Source organism: Neopsephotus bourkii, unplaced genomic scaffold, assembly GCF_033783945.1.
Source record: "Neopsephotus bourkii isolate Nb327-2 ecotype Australia unplaced genomic scaffold, CSIRO-AGI_Nbou_v1 NB_951, whole genome shotgun sequence".
In the NCBI taxonomy this organism is placed as follows: Eukaryota; Metazoa; Chordata; class Aves; order Psittaciformes; family Psittacidae; genus Neopsephotus; species Neopsephotus bourkii.
Genome location: NW_026901445.1, coordinates 2,775,037 through 2,789,406, shown reverse-complemented (window position 1 = coordinate 2,789,406; position 14,370 = coordinate 2,775,037). Strand labels below are relative to the sequence as shown.

Below are 14,370 nucleotides of genomic sequence, written 5' to 3'. Positions count from 1 at the left end.
CTTTCATGACTTAAAATTAGCTATTCTGGATTTATTTCTCTGTTTAGGTTTCCTTTGTCTTAGTTTTATCGTTGTGTTTTGTTTTTTGGGTTTTTTTTGCTTTTTTTAAGGAGGACGACTCATCTCTGTGAATAATACTAGTCTTGAGGGCGTTTCATTTAATACTGCAGTTAAAATCATACAGAATTCTCCTGATGAAGTGGAGCTCATCATCTCTCAACCCAAAGGTATAAAGGCAAATGCCTTTCCTGCCTATGGAATGCTAATAGTTAACTCAGGACGCTGGTATTTATTAGGCAAGGGAATGTAGTAGTACTTCTTGCTGCTCAGTGTCTGTCATAATAACCATAGTCCAGCAGTGAAAACAGCTTCTAGTAGGTATCAAGTGATCTCTGCTCTACAGTCAGTGTGAAAAGATCTATTTTTGGCTGCTTTGCTGAATACCAAGGGATTTTGTTCATTTCTTTCTGTCATAGAGAAACAGTCCTCTGCAATGATAAAGCAAACACATTCTCCACATTCATAATAGCAGCGCTCCACTTTACAATGACTGACTCATTTTATAGATCTGATTTCACAATCAGGTGTAGGAAGTTATTTTGCCCTCCTGTGCTGAGTTTTAATAATATTTGCCTTCAAGTTTACTTATTGTTTGCATTCAGCAATGATTTATTTTGCTATGGCTTTACAGACATATGTGAAGAAGGACTAAATGAAGAAAAGAATCTATCAAGAGGAAACAGCACTAGTGGATCTGAGATCTCTTGTGCAGACAACAGGAGAAAAAAGATTCAGGATTGTCATACAGTCCTCCCCAAAGAACAGGACATAAATGTAGATGAACTTGAGAAGGCCCTTTCCTGGAGTTTAGTACCAGATTTGGGCTCTAGGATTCCAGTTCCTTCAGCTGATAGCCTGGATGTGGAGGTAACTGAGATTTTGATGCAGTTCGGTACTTTTATGCCCGGTATGCATCTTAACAATATTCCAGCTTTGTTGTTAAGAGCAGAAAGTAACCAAGAAACTTAAAAAAATTAGTAAAGGAGAAAGAAAACCTTGGAAGATGTCACTTGCTAAATTACATTGGAAATGTCAAGATGATAGACATGCCTAGAATATGCAAAAGAAAATAGGGAAACTGTTCCCAAAAATGTTATTAAAAATTCTCCTCCCTTTTCCAGTGAGGGTACAAAATTTTGATTGTCTCCTTGCATTCTCTTAAGTTTTCAACCTGACAGAGAACAGCAACAATTTGTGTCTAATTTTCTACTATTAGACAACCTCCCCATTGCTCAGCATATGCACATTTAGATTATATTTTGAGAAACATTACCATAATATTGAAATAGTGTCAGGGATATAAATGTTACTGCTCCAGGCTTACAGTGCCAGCAGGATCAAACCCTCCTGGAAACTCTCCTTTTTATTCTTCCTTACCCTCCTTTTGTATTGAGATGCTGCACTCTCATTACTGTTTATATTTTTGAGACAGGAAGCTGATTCTTCGCACTTACCATCTCCATCTGAAACTAACTCAAAGGAAATTTATACTGTGGAGCTTGTTAAAGAAGATGGAACTTTTGGAATCAGTGTGACTGCAAGTGTTACTGTTAATCTTTCAGTGTGTCTGTCAAACTGTTAATGATCAAGAAACACATAGAGAAGTGTATTTATGTGGAACAGAGATAGGAGATAGGCTGATGACAAAAGTTGTTCTCATGGCACATTTCAAACCTAAGTGTCCAGTTGACTGACTGAGAAAGCATAAAGTACATGCTCTGCTCATTCCCCAGTTTTTGCCTGCAGGAGCTGTGAAAGTGTGCCAGCATGTGGCAGCACAAGCCCTTTTCAACCTTACTCAGTCTGGGAACAAGACCAGCCACCGAGTTTGGTCAGCAAGGGATATTGCCAGGGCTTCTAGAAAATGCAGCAATTCAAGAATTCTCCAAGTCATAACTGGTTTTGCTGCTCCCCTACAGCTCCTGGAACTCAAAGGCTGTGTCTGCAGAAGCAGGTTGTACAGGACTATGGCATGGGATCTGTTTAATTGTTGACAGCCCTTAATAGGGCTTTGGGGAATGCCTCAACAGAAGCCATCCCGTGCTGAAAGTTTAGCTTGTGGACTCAAGCATGGCATCAAGCTTCTTACTCTGGAGGCCAGAGAAAGGGCCATGGCCAATTTTATTTCCTAATATAAGGAAATACAGTTGACTGTATATTCAGAGAATCGGAGAAGGCAGCAGTGAAAACCATGTGCCACATTGGAATAATGATTCCTTGTCCTGGCTATTGAAGTTGAGTTTACCCCTCCAGGCTGAGATGTCTTTACAGTCTTTGTTGAAAAGGAGTTGGAAGCCACAGCCATTTCATTGCCTGCAGGAGAAATTGAGGGCTGCTTTTTCATCTAAATTTTGCCAGGGCATGCAGATGGGCAGAACATGATTCTTGGATTAATCTGGTATTCCTCTGAGTTGGCGGCTCTCACATGGCTGCGCAAGTTCAGGTCCATGTTTTATGTATTGTCTGAAACATTAATAATAACTGAATGAATATTGCATGTGTGAAATCTGGGCTAGTGACTGAAAGATGCAACACCTTCTTTATGTCAGCACAGGGAAAAAATTAAGAACATCTAGTAAATGTTTTTACATAGCTAAGTGGAAGTGCATTGCATTTTCCTGAGAAAAAAAACAAAATTACTGCCTAGGGAAGTATATTATAACTAGATGGGACTTTGGAGTAACATACTCTTTTCCTTTTTTTCCTGTATTTATATAAAATGTAATTCCTGAAGCAGTTGTTTTGCAATGCATGTGTAAATTGCTTTGATTTTATCACGTAAAGAATCTAATCTGTAGGTGTATGTTTTGCAGGGTGGAATTAACACTAGCGTACGCCACGGTGGGATATATGTGAAGTCAATTATTCCCACGGGACCAGCTGATAAGAATGGACAAATAAAGATAGGTAACATGTCTGTCAAGAAAATTCTGGGCTGCAGAAGTCGATGTTAGCGAGGAGTGCTTGCCATAGGGACAATGAAACCCATTTGGGATCGGAGATCATACTACTGTGAAACATAGTATGTAGTCCATTATTCGTCAGCCAGTCACAGTACTACTTATAGATATCTTATGGAAAAAACAGGAGCCTTACACCAACATTGTACAGTTACTCTGTGTAGCTGCACATCAGGCTAGTGACTTTAACATCTACTTTCAGAAGCTGGTATGATAACCAGATACTATCACTGCATTTTACTTACAGAATATGCTGGTATGTTTTAAGTGCTAGGTATAGAATGTTGTACAAGCAGTAGTGCTTTCATACAAACTAGCATAATTTGACACTTGCAAGCATGAAGGTCTATTGCATCATGGGTAGCCTCAAGGTTCACACCCACTGAACTTAAACATCAAAGCAACTTGAACCCTTTTTTGTTTGCTTCTTTGTTTTGTTTTGCCTCAGGTGATCGTCTCCTGGAAGTAGACGGCATCAGCCTCTGTGGCATCACTCACAAACAGGCTGTGGAACACCTGAAGAAGTCTGGCCAGGTTTGTACAACAGCAAAGCTCAGTAAGATACCCAGGAGACTAAACTGCATTTAATATGAAGCACAGTAGCAAAGCTGGATGAGGAGAAACTGCACTCCCCCACCCCACACACACACCCTAACTCTATTATAAAAGCAAAAGTAAAAAGAAAAGACTTAGGGCTCACTGTGTACTGTGTAACTAGAACCTGTTCATTATTTTAGATTGCCAAGCTGGTTCTAGAACGGGGAAACTACCAATCAGCAGAGCCATGCCTGACTGCTAATACCAGAAAGGAGGACCACTGTGCAGTTGTTTCTGTAGCAACATCCTTCACAGATGATATCAAGGACTACTGCTTTTTGACAGATGGTGAGTGATAAAAAAAAAAAAAAAAAAAGATCTCAGGATGACTTCTTACAGTGTGCAAGAAAGGAATGAATGAAAATAATCCTGTGAAATTTCTGTGGGTTGGAAGGAAAACTGCATGTTGAATAAACATATAATGTGTAATATTAATGGCATTATAAAAAATCAGTCCTAAACAAAATATTTCTGATGTACTTAGAGTTATATTTGCTAGATATAACTGAATTTATCTTAGACATAAATACTGTACTGTCGTGAGCGGAGAGGGGACATCCCTGTCTGTACTCTATAGCACCATTGGTCATGAAGCAGCTGTGTTGATGTTGCCAGGTTGATACCCAAAGAGAGCACCACCAGCACAACTGCTGATGCTATGTCAGTGATGAAGCCAGGGTGAACTGCTGCCCCAGGAACAGGACTGGAGAGTGCCAGCACTTCATTTCTTAAAAGCAGAAGATTCAGAGATCACTCTCACTGAATTTAGCCAACAAATAAACGCTGTTTCTTTTACTGTAAGGCTGTCTCATAAACATCATCCTTTCTCGTGGGGCATACTTTTCTACATTGTCCCTAGCAGAATGGGGTTCATCTGCAACTATTGTATTTGGAAAAAGTCTGGTCTCTTGTTCTTGTCTGGGAAGAGCAGTAAATTTTATTCTAGGTTATGCTGGTTACTGCAGGACCCAAACTAACATCAGGTATCAACACAGTAGTAAGATATACCCAACACTTACAGAAAGAATGTCAGAAAAGAATAGCATTTGAACCTTTCTGTTGGCACGAAAGGCTTCTTCCTTTATGAGCTCGTACCAGATGACATAAAGTCCGTGAACACATGGTGAAACAGAATCCAGTTATCCACATTCTACCTGTGCTATTTCTAGGGCTCACATAAGTTAAAGCAACACCAAAGCCTTCTTTTGCCATTATTACAAGTAGATATACTTCTGCAGGAAACAAGGAAAAGGACTGCTGAGGGTATAATTTACATCAGCTGCATATGTGGGATTCTGTGATTCTGTATGCCACATCTCCCACTCTTTTTCTAATCCCCACTTTGAACAGATAATATATTTGAAGTCAAATTAATAAAGAATTTGGGAGGCCTTGGCTTTAGTGTTCTGCAAATGGAAGGAGATGGTTGCGAACACCTCGGAGGATCTATCATCAGGATCAAAAGACTGTTTCCAGGGCAGCCAGCTGAAGAGAATGGCGAAATCAAAGCGGGAGACATCATTTTAGCTGTGAATGGGAAGCCTATTCAAGGACTCCTGTATCAGGTACCAGGCAATACTATCACTGGAACTCCAGATGGGTAACATGATAATAAGGACAATGGGGTGAAACTGCATTTGAACTTAATCATTACCAGAGGGAGTCAGAATTAGCATATAGTTAATCTGATTTCTATGTAGGATTATTCTCTACAGTTCTTAAGGAGAATACCCATCCTAACAGAATTTCTTTGTTATTTAGTTTATAACTTTCTACTATTGATGCACAAAGTCTATTGTCAGATGCACACCAGTTGTTAATTAGTTGGAATCTTTATTGCTGTTCTGCATAGCTGGAACATTTTTTCCCTGTGGTCATTTGTGTTTTATAATGCCATGCCCCAGATTCAAATCTCTACCATGTGAGCTAAGTCCAGTTCAACTTTCTTACCTAGAATAAGAAATTCTTTCCATGACGAAATTAAACGGTAAGAAAGGACTACAAGTGTTTACCTTATGAAAAATACCTCTTTTGTATGCGAATATGCATATACCAATAGATAAGGTTGGTAACAGAAATGTTGAAATCATACAATTTGGAATGGCATGTCACCTGTATCATTAAATACCTAGGGCAAAAGGCAAGGTGTTGTAAGTCCCATACACCTGGAGAGCTGCTGTAATTGTGCTCCATTTTGTTTTTTTTTTTTTTCCTTACCTGAAATTTGCCCCTTTCCAACACTGTCTTGCTTTCTGACATGCAGCCTTTTTACTCAGTTTGTGCAGAGGGACAGACAGGGTGTTTTTGCCTAAAGCATTATTCCGCCCTCCCCCCCTCCCATGTTAAGTATTTCATCTCTCACTTTAGCTGAAAGCTGAATGCCACTGAAGAGATATTATGTCAAGGAGGGGCTTTGAGAAAGTCCCCCTTTGATTATGTTATTATGGCAGTCTGTGGAGGTGAGCTGATACAACTGACAGAAGATGTGTCACTGCCACATGCAATTTCAATGAATTTGCCTGAAAACCCTGTTTTCTTCAAGAAAATAATTTAAACTTGCGTGTTTATTGGTGGAACAAAAATACGTAAATAGAACTGACTTGGCTTTAGATACACACTCACATAAAAACTATGGTCCACTTATATGACAATCATGCAGTGGTGAATTTTGTCCCCCAAAAACAACGGAGAGACACAAATATAGGAATTGGTCATTCACTATAAAAATGGTCTCCGTCCCAGTTGGTAAATTGACATGTGCAAAAGACTGTGTTCCATAAGAAAGATAATATTCCTTCTTTCTGCTTTAGGATGTCTTGCACTTGTTGAGAGGAGCTCCTTCAGAAGTCGTACTACTACTTTGCAGACCACCAAAAGGTGTTCTTCCAGAAATAGAGCAGAGTGCCATGGTAAGGCAAAGCTTCTATCAGTAAGCTTGTTTCTGTAAACTTGGAAAAACAATACCTTTTCCAGCCAGTTTTGAATAAGGCAACCTTCCATTTTCCCAAAGACCCTTTATTCCATTTCTTTCCCTTCCCAGCTTCAACTCAACCTCTAATGTTCAACTGTTTCTTCCTTAGTAACCAAAACAATAGAAAGCTGACAGATGTGAAACATGTTTATCCCAGACCAACATCTTTTTAATTGCAGTACTGTCACTGGAGTGAAACAGCACATACCCCAGCAGATATTCTAGTGATGCTTCTAAAAATCCTCTACTAAATCCTCAGCCAAAACTTACAGTATTCTCAACTGCAGCTATGACAACTTGTGGGCTTGAGGTAGCTATATTACTCCCCAGAGTAAGAGGAAACTAAATAACTTTTCCCATACAGGCTACCTCTTAGTAAACTTAAAAATATTAAGGTTTCAACTGGTTATTCAGCTTCTTGTTGATAGCAGAATTTGTGGGAGGGGGGAGAAGGGGGAGGAAGTGTGGAGAGGAAGGGGGAGAAAAACCCCAAACATTAGAGGCAGCAGAGACTAAACCAGTGCCATTAGCTGTGCTATCGTTATTATTCCTTCTCCTTCAACACAACTCATGAACACATACACAAGTATTCTTATAATGAACATGCATTTGTATTACTGTAGCGGAATGGCCCACTTATGTCTCCTGTCCCTCCAGGATTTATAAGAGCTGTACATAGGCAGGCAGAAATTACTGCCAGGACCATTTCCAGATAGCAAACTGGCTCCTGTTGCTCTCCTGCTATGTGCTCTTGACTGTTTTCTGTGGTCAGTCACACGAGTCAAATCTGGAAGCTACTTCTACACAATGAAGAGAATATAGACACAAATTGAGACATGATATGAAAAGAAATAAAAAAGGGCCTCTAGCAAAAAAAAATAATATTGGGGAGAGTGGAATTGTGTAGTAGTGTCCTGGCAGGAACTCCCGCAGAATATGGAAGAAAAGCATAAAGACTGAACACTTATTTAGTAAGAGTACCTCCCCTCTTATTTTTTCCCCTCCCCTCCAGCTACTATTTCATATATTCCCATTCACATGCTTATTGCTGCTGCTTCTTCAAGTTATTTTGTTCTTCAAGAAGATGGGAGATAAAATGTAGTTACACTAACCTTTCTGTTATATTGATAGACTCCAGCACCATCTCCAGTTAAGGAGTTTGTGGCAGAAACGCCAGGCAGTACAGAGTTAGGAAACAGTATGGATCAGTCAACCAGTGATGGAGGTAGCACCTCTCCAGACCTCGAAGACTGCCTGGATTCTCCAGTGGCAGCAGATTTCAGTGAGCCTCCTGAAGAGGACAGTTCAACTTACGAAGAGCAGGAAGCTGAACTTCCAGAGAAGCCCATACAGAAACTTATGACTTCCAGGGAACATTTCTATAAGCATCTTTGGAAGTTTCATCAAGAAGCTGCCAATTCTGAAGTCTTTCACTCCCTCGAGGAAGAAATGAAGGAGAACTGCTACTCACCATGTGAATTTGGACGGGCCAAAAGGTAGGGAATGCTGGAATTTGCTCTGCAGCCTTTCCTTTGGCTCTTTGAATTTTGCAAGTGAATTGCTTGGATTTAAGTACAGGACTATGTGCTTGTAATCACTGTTGATTACTGAAGATTTTGCTTTACCATCTTATTCTGATTATCCTAACTTGCTGTTTCTATTTACTCTTATCTATAACATTTTTGCGTAAGTCTTTGTTGCAAGATATTTGTATGAGTGCTGCACTCCTGTAATAATTTATGATGTTCAGCAGAAGCTGGCTGCAGTTGGAAATTCATGGAAAGACTCTTGTTGGCTTAAATGGAAACCAAGGACTTTCTCATTTATTATATGATCGTTTAATTTCATTTTCCTCAGAGTTGCCTTAAATAGGCACCAAAAATTTCTTTCTTATTGTATGATCTTTTAATTCCAAAATATTTCAGAGAAAATAAAACAAACTTGGAAGAGACAAACTACTTTCAGGTCTTTGAAAGCCGGTAGGACGGTAGACGCTCTGAGCCAGAGGGGTTATACAATAAGATGTGGTGCAAACAGACTCAGCCTCCTTTAACACTCTTTTCAATATGCCGGACACTGGCACACAAAACATGATCTATTCCATTTTAATCATCCTTCCCAGTGCAAAGAATATAAATTATCAGAACAGAAATGATTGATGGAAAGACAAGTTAAAGGTCTTCTAGAAGCCTTTAACTTACAGCATTATTAATTTTATCTAGAAACTACAGTGTTAGTAATTTTATCTAGAAACTAATTTCTATTTTTCCACTTAGTTGCTTGAAATCTTTTTGTTACTCTTGACATTCATCAAGTGCAGAACAAAACAGTCAGAGATTCCAGTCTTGAGAGTCACAGCCCAAGCTGACTGCAAGTCAAGTTGGGCCATCATAAAAATTCATACTTTTAGCTCCTCTCTCTTGAGAGAACCTTCACTTATGATTATGAGTGAAGCTCCTGATTACCTATATGGTTCCCTACTGCTTAGAGTAAAACCAACAGAAATATGTCTGTAGCAAGCATTTTTGCCAAGAGATAAAGTTCCAAAAACACTAAGTTTACTGTGGGAAAATACAAATTCCAACAAAAAAATCTGGATTCTTCCCAAGAAGGAAGTTCTGAAATACAGCTTTTTAAAATTTGTTTGGTGCATTCTCAGTATCATTTAATTTCAGCTTTTGCATTTTCAAAAGACAGGCAGGCAAGTTTAAGATGGCATGCATTTTAAAGAATATTTTAATATAATCTGAGTTTAAACTTCTAGCTAGAAACATACAAAAACCCTCAAAAAAAAAATAGGCATTAATGAAGGAATTCCTTTTGATTAATGAGAAATTTCTTTCCTTCAGATTTCTCAAAACTGCTCATGCAAATGTAGATATCTTCTGATATGAATTTTAGAAGATCCCTGGTTCAGGATATCATATGGAAAATTCTTTTTATTCTTCTTTTTATCAGTACCAATAAGAACCTTTGAAAAAGCTGCTTTGGAAAACCTTAGCCTGTACTTTCTCCCTGTGAAGTCCAAGTGTACAGTCACAAGTCTCAAAAAGGAAGTCAAAAGCAGTGAAGCTCATGTTTGGGCCTGCAGGACCAAGACTCATGTTATTTCCCACGGTGATGTGGAGATCAGCTCAAAGTTGTGCTATGATTAAGCCCGTGCTGGCTCATTGACTTCAGCACATGTAGCTCTGACAAACACCTTCATACACTCCGAAGGTCAGCCAGCACTCCACTAGCATGTGATAACCTCTATGAGACCCACACTGACCAATGTCTATTGAACTTACTCTTTTCTTTCCTGTCTCCAAAAGAAAGGAGCAGAGTGCATTTGCTGTTACCCTTAAACAGTTCTTTCAGTTACCCCAGTCTTCTATGGTACTGTAAGTATCTGTTGTCCAGCTATTACAGCCCAAACTGTCAGCTTCATTCTCAGCTTTGCTATGGTACTCGAGATAGTCAACTTCTCTCAATTCCTCCCTGCAAAGATATAAGCTAACAGGCTAGATTGGTTGTGTCACTGAGGGCACACAGCATGAGCCTACAAGCTTTTCTAATTTTCATCAGTATTTCAAAATACTATTGAGAGCTACTAGCTATATTCAACTAAAATGCTTGTTTTGCTAGTGTGCTTTGTATTATCCTTCTGATCATAAACAACTTTTGAAAGAACAGCTCAACACTGGGGATCTTCTGTGATTTCATGCAAGACACACAATATGCATTTAATTGTCTATGTTTGCTTTGGAGATGGTAGACACACTTAAGTTCTATCAGGGTGGAAGTTCCTAGGTGACATGTATGAAATGACATGGCACTTTTGCTATGTAAAGCATTAATAAAAGTTGTGTCTTTTTAAGTGTTTTCTTCATTAAGATGAATGAGGTTTGACAATATTTCAATAAAGACGGATATGAAGAAAATACATACTTTAAAAATTGTGTTTGAAGCATTTCTATTGGGTTTAATGTGAAATTTAATGGGAGTCAATGCTATAGTAATGAACTCTATTAAAGTTCATTAATGCTAACAGCCAAAACAATATTAAACACAACATATGCGATTATAGTCTGGGCTTGAATATCCAAAGTGCTGAACACTATCTCCACTATCTCCACTGTTGTGAAATAAAATCAATAGCAATTTTAATTCAAGTAATTGAAAAATCCATTGATTTCTGTAGGCCATATCTTCAAGGCAAGCATAAGAATAAAAGCAAGCTTACAAACAGAAGTCAGGACTTGAATTTTTTTTATGGAGAGACAAGAATCGTATTTCATGTTTCTGGTCTGTGCTCTAGTTGCCAAGGAAAGACCTGTAGGAGCCAGGAATGTGGCTGGTATTCCTCTTTCAACAAAAATGCAAAATATAAAGATTGTAGTAGTATTGTAATGTACATAACACTGACCAGGTAAGTTAATTAAGTTGTTTATGGCAGTGGCCTAGGAACTGATTATTCTTTTCAAGAAACAACTAAAGTACTAATTAATGTCTTAAAAAAAAGTGCAAGATTTTGCAGACTCTTTTCAAATTCTGAATGCTTTTAATATTTCAATTAGCTTTGCAAAATATTGTAGAATCATAGAATAATAGAATAGTTAGGGTTGGAAAGGACCTTAAGATCATGTAGTTCCAATCCCCCTGCCATGGGCAGCAACGCCTCACCCTAGACCATATTGCCCAAGGCTCTGTCCAACCTGGCCTTGGACACTGACAGGGATGGAGCATTTACCACTTCTTTGGGCAACCCATTCCAGTGTCTCACCACCCTCACAATAAAGAACTTCTTCCTTATATCTAACCTGAACTTCCCCTGCTTAAGTTGAATCCCATTACCCCTTGTCCTATCACTACAGTACTTGATGTCCCTCTCCAGCATCCTTGTAGGCCCCTTTCAGATACTGGAAGGCTGCTATGAGGTCACCACTGTTGATTACTTATTTTTATAGTAACACTGGAAGACCCACACAGCAATTTGATATCATAACTAGTACTTCAGTTAAAATAAGGTCATGTATAAGTAGTACACTTCTCAGTGGCCATCTAATAAAGCATATAGAGGAAACCCCCAGCACTGCAATCTTTTTATTTTCCAGCCACATATTTAATAAGAGTGATGATGACCTGTTGAACACGAAATGTATGCCTGAAACTCTCTCTCTAACCCTTATTGATTAAGAGTATCTCATTATCAGCTCAACATCTGTGACCTCACTTTCACATGGAGGAAGCTCTGAGACACTCTCCACAACTATGGTGACCCCACAACCACGTGTCTATGGTCCCTTCTCATCATCCATGCCAGCTAGAGAGACACATGACAGTGACAATGAATGGGAAGACTTGGAGGAACTAGAAGAAGAGAAGAAAGAAAAGGAATATTGCACTAAGGTATGTGATAGGCACCAAACTATTAATAGGTAGAATACATGGGAAAAGAAACAACTTTAAGAATGCAACATTCTTAAACATTAATTTCAACTCATTATCTATGCTATTTCTGCATGGCTTTTTTTACTTTCCTTAGTGTCTGGAATTCTCAAGTAAAGCAGACCTTCTGCAACACCCAGCTGTCCAGAATTCTTTACCAATTGCCTTAAAGGCCATGTCCTTGCTCTCGCAATCTTATTATTTCTGCAGCTTTCCAGAATTCCGCAGTATTATTCCCAGTTTACAAAGGCCTAACAGTCCTCTAGTAGCTATGGCTACTAAAATTAATTGGACTCAGCTACATAGGTTTCTTTCTGTCATGTTTTAAACCCATGTGAAAAATCTCTTTGTAACAGTGATACTACTGTAATGTCCTGATAAGAAAGTGCATTCCTTCTGCTAATTACTATACAAAATCTAAGGCTTAGTCTTGCCATATGCTGAACATCTTGCATTCTTGCTGACACTAATTTAGCTCTGAATTGATACTAATTTGAGAGCACCAAGGCCGAAATTTATTTCCAGCCATTTCCTTCAGTGTGACAGCAATAGCAGCATTAATAACAATAATAATCTCTGCACCCTAGTACTCTAATGCTTGCCAGCTCAGACTATTCCATGCCTTACTTTACACATTCCAAATACCAAAATTCCAGTCCCTGATGGTATTTTCTGCCTTATTAGGCCCTATTGGTCAATCACCATGAAGCTCCACTAGGTAAAAAGAAGTAAAATGAATTCTGGAGTAAAGCAGTGACAGATCAGAGAAGCCTTTATGTATGATCTTATTCATATCATCTGAGGATCTGATTACTATCTGCATATAAAACATTGCATATAATGGAAGATGTTAATGAAGCAACAGAAAAGCCTACATCAGACATATCTTGTACTTATTTTAATAGGAAATGGAGATCTTTGTGACTTTGATAAAGTCAGAGAACAACGGTTATGGATTCTCTGTAGTTCTTAACAAAGTGGACTCTTGCCTCTATGTTGATGAAATCTTGAATGATCCTGCCCTGTCTGATGGAAGATTAAGAAGGGGAGACAGAATCATTATGGTACAGTAATTGACTTTGAGTTTATACAGAGGAGAAAATATTTGCAGATCAATGCCATTTAGCTTGAGGATTCTTCCTTTCATAGGGTCCAGTTTAACACATACTTAGGCATGCAAGTGCAAATGAATCATATAATAAATGTAATTCTGTTGACTTCAGCAGGACACATTTCACACTGAATAGATTGTATGACCAGGCAAATAATTTGAATCATCTAACAGTAATGCAAGACAACTGAGATATTAAATGCTTTCCCAATAAACTGAATTAATGTCGTAAGATAGACTGTATACAAAGGATACAGGAGTTATGAATAAAGACTGTTTTCAGTTTGGCTCATCTTCAGTTTTTCGCATTAGAATGTCTTGGCTATTTTCTACAAGACCTTGAATTTCAAGGAAAAAAAAAGAACTATTTTTATGAGAGCTCTCCATTTAGAAAAACAAAAGCCCAAAAAAAGAAATCTTACTGCAATCTTAACTGTTGCATTCACTGACATGAAATACCACACCAAAGCAGTAACCTGAAAGTGAAACTAATTTAAGTTCATATGCAAAATTCAGAGTGGAGGAATGAGTACATGATGGTCAATGAGATCTATGACATCATTTTACTGGTTTGTCATTTAGGTGAATGGAATTGATGTCACATCTTTACCATGCAATCAAGCCCTGACTTTACTGCAAAGCTCCCCTCCTGATCTGCACCTTGTGGTTGGTCGTGCTCACAGTGATCCACGTCCCTCTATTAGGCCAGATGAGATTCCTGAAATTACTCTCACCAAAGGTGCCAATGGACAGCTAGGTGTGTAATAAATATATGCTTGCTATTTTGGACAGGGATTATAGCAATCATAAGGTAATCGTAGCCAACTGTGGTCTTAGATCAGTATGATCTTGAGTGACTGTGACACCTTTATGCTCTTTGCCATCACCCATGATGATGAACAGCTTTATTTTGGGTAAGGCCTTAAAGGGAAGACCAATATATCTAATTAGACTAGGGAAGACAGCTGGATAAATGGTCTTTATATTATGACCCTATCAGCTAATATTTCTTGCAGATCTCTAGTTTCATATTTTTATATTACTGATATACAGAAGCTGTTGGTTGTAGATAATAATGTTGTACATAATAATGTCTACTACCTGCTGAGATACATAAATATCTTTTTGGAGGGAAAGAAAAAAAATTAGTTTGCTATCAAAAAGTCTCCACTCAAATCCTTGATTAACTATAAAAACAAAGTTTGATCTACATTGTGCAAAACAAGCGATAAAAGAAATCC

The 14,370-nt window shown here is 38.4% G+C and overlaps 2 protein-coding genes across 5 annotated transcripts in view; one reads left to right on the top strand and one right to left on the bottom strand.

The window, feature by feature from the left end:
* MAPK8 (mitogen-activated protein kinase 8) overlaps positions 1-14,370 on the bottom strand; it is a 166,641-nt gene that overhangs the window by 107,287 nt on the left and 44,984 nt on the right. The gene's annotated exons all lie outside the window — the stretch shown is intronic.
* Positions 1-14,370, top strand: part of FRMPD2 (FERM and PDZ domain containing 2) — a 61,655-nt gene that overhangs the window by 25,304 nt on the left and 21,981 nt on the right. For 3 of the 4 annotated variants that reach the window (XR_009726307.1, XM_061358812.1, XM_061358811.1), the window contains exons 17-28: positions 111-227; positions 692-927; positions 1,493-1,597; positions 2,874-2,967; positions 3,469-3,554; positions 3,758-3,905; positions 4,968-5,182; positions 6,428-6,526; positions 7,720-8,084; positions 11,784-11,979; positions 12,924-13,082; positions 13,712-13,886. Coding sequence is in view for 3 of the 4 variants with exons in the window: in XM_061358812.1 (XP_061214796.1) it covers positions 111-227; positions 692-927; positions 1,493-1,597; positions 2,874-2,967; positions 3,469-3,554; positions 3,758-3,905; positions 4,968-5,182; positions 6,428-6,526; positions 7,720-8,084; positions 11,784-11,979; positions 12,924-13,082; positions 13,712-13,886 (1,995 nt within the window). In the remaining variant the exon portion in view is untranslated. Of the gene's footprint in view, positions 1-110; positions 228-691; positions 928-1,492; positions 1,598-2,873; positions 2,968-3,468; positions 3,555-3,757; positions 3,906-4,967; positions 5,183-6,427; positions 6,527-7,719; positions 8,085-11,706; positions 11,980-12,923; positions 13,083-13,711; positions 13,887-14,370 lie in introns of those variants that run through there. The other variant, XM_061358813.1, reaches the window with a different exon arrangement.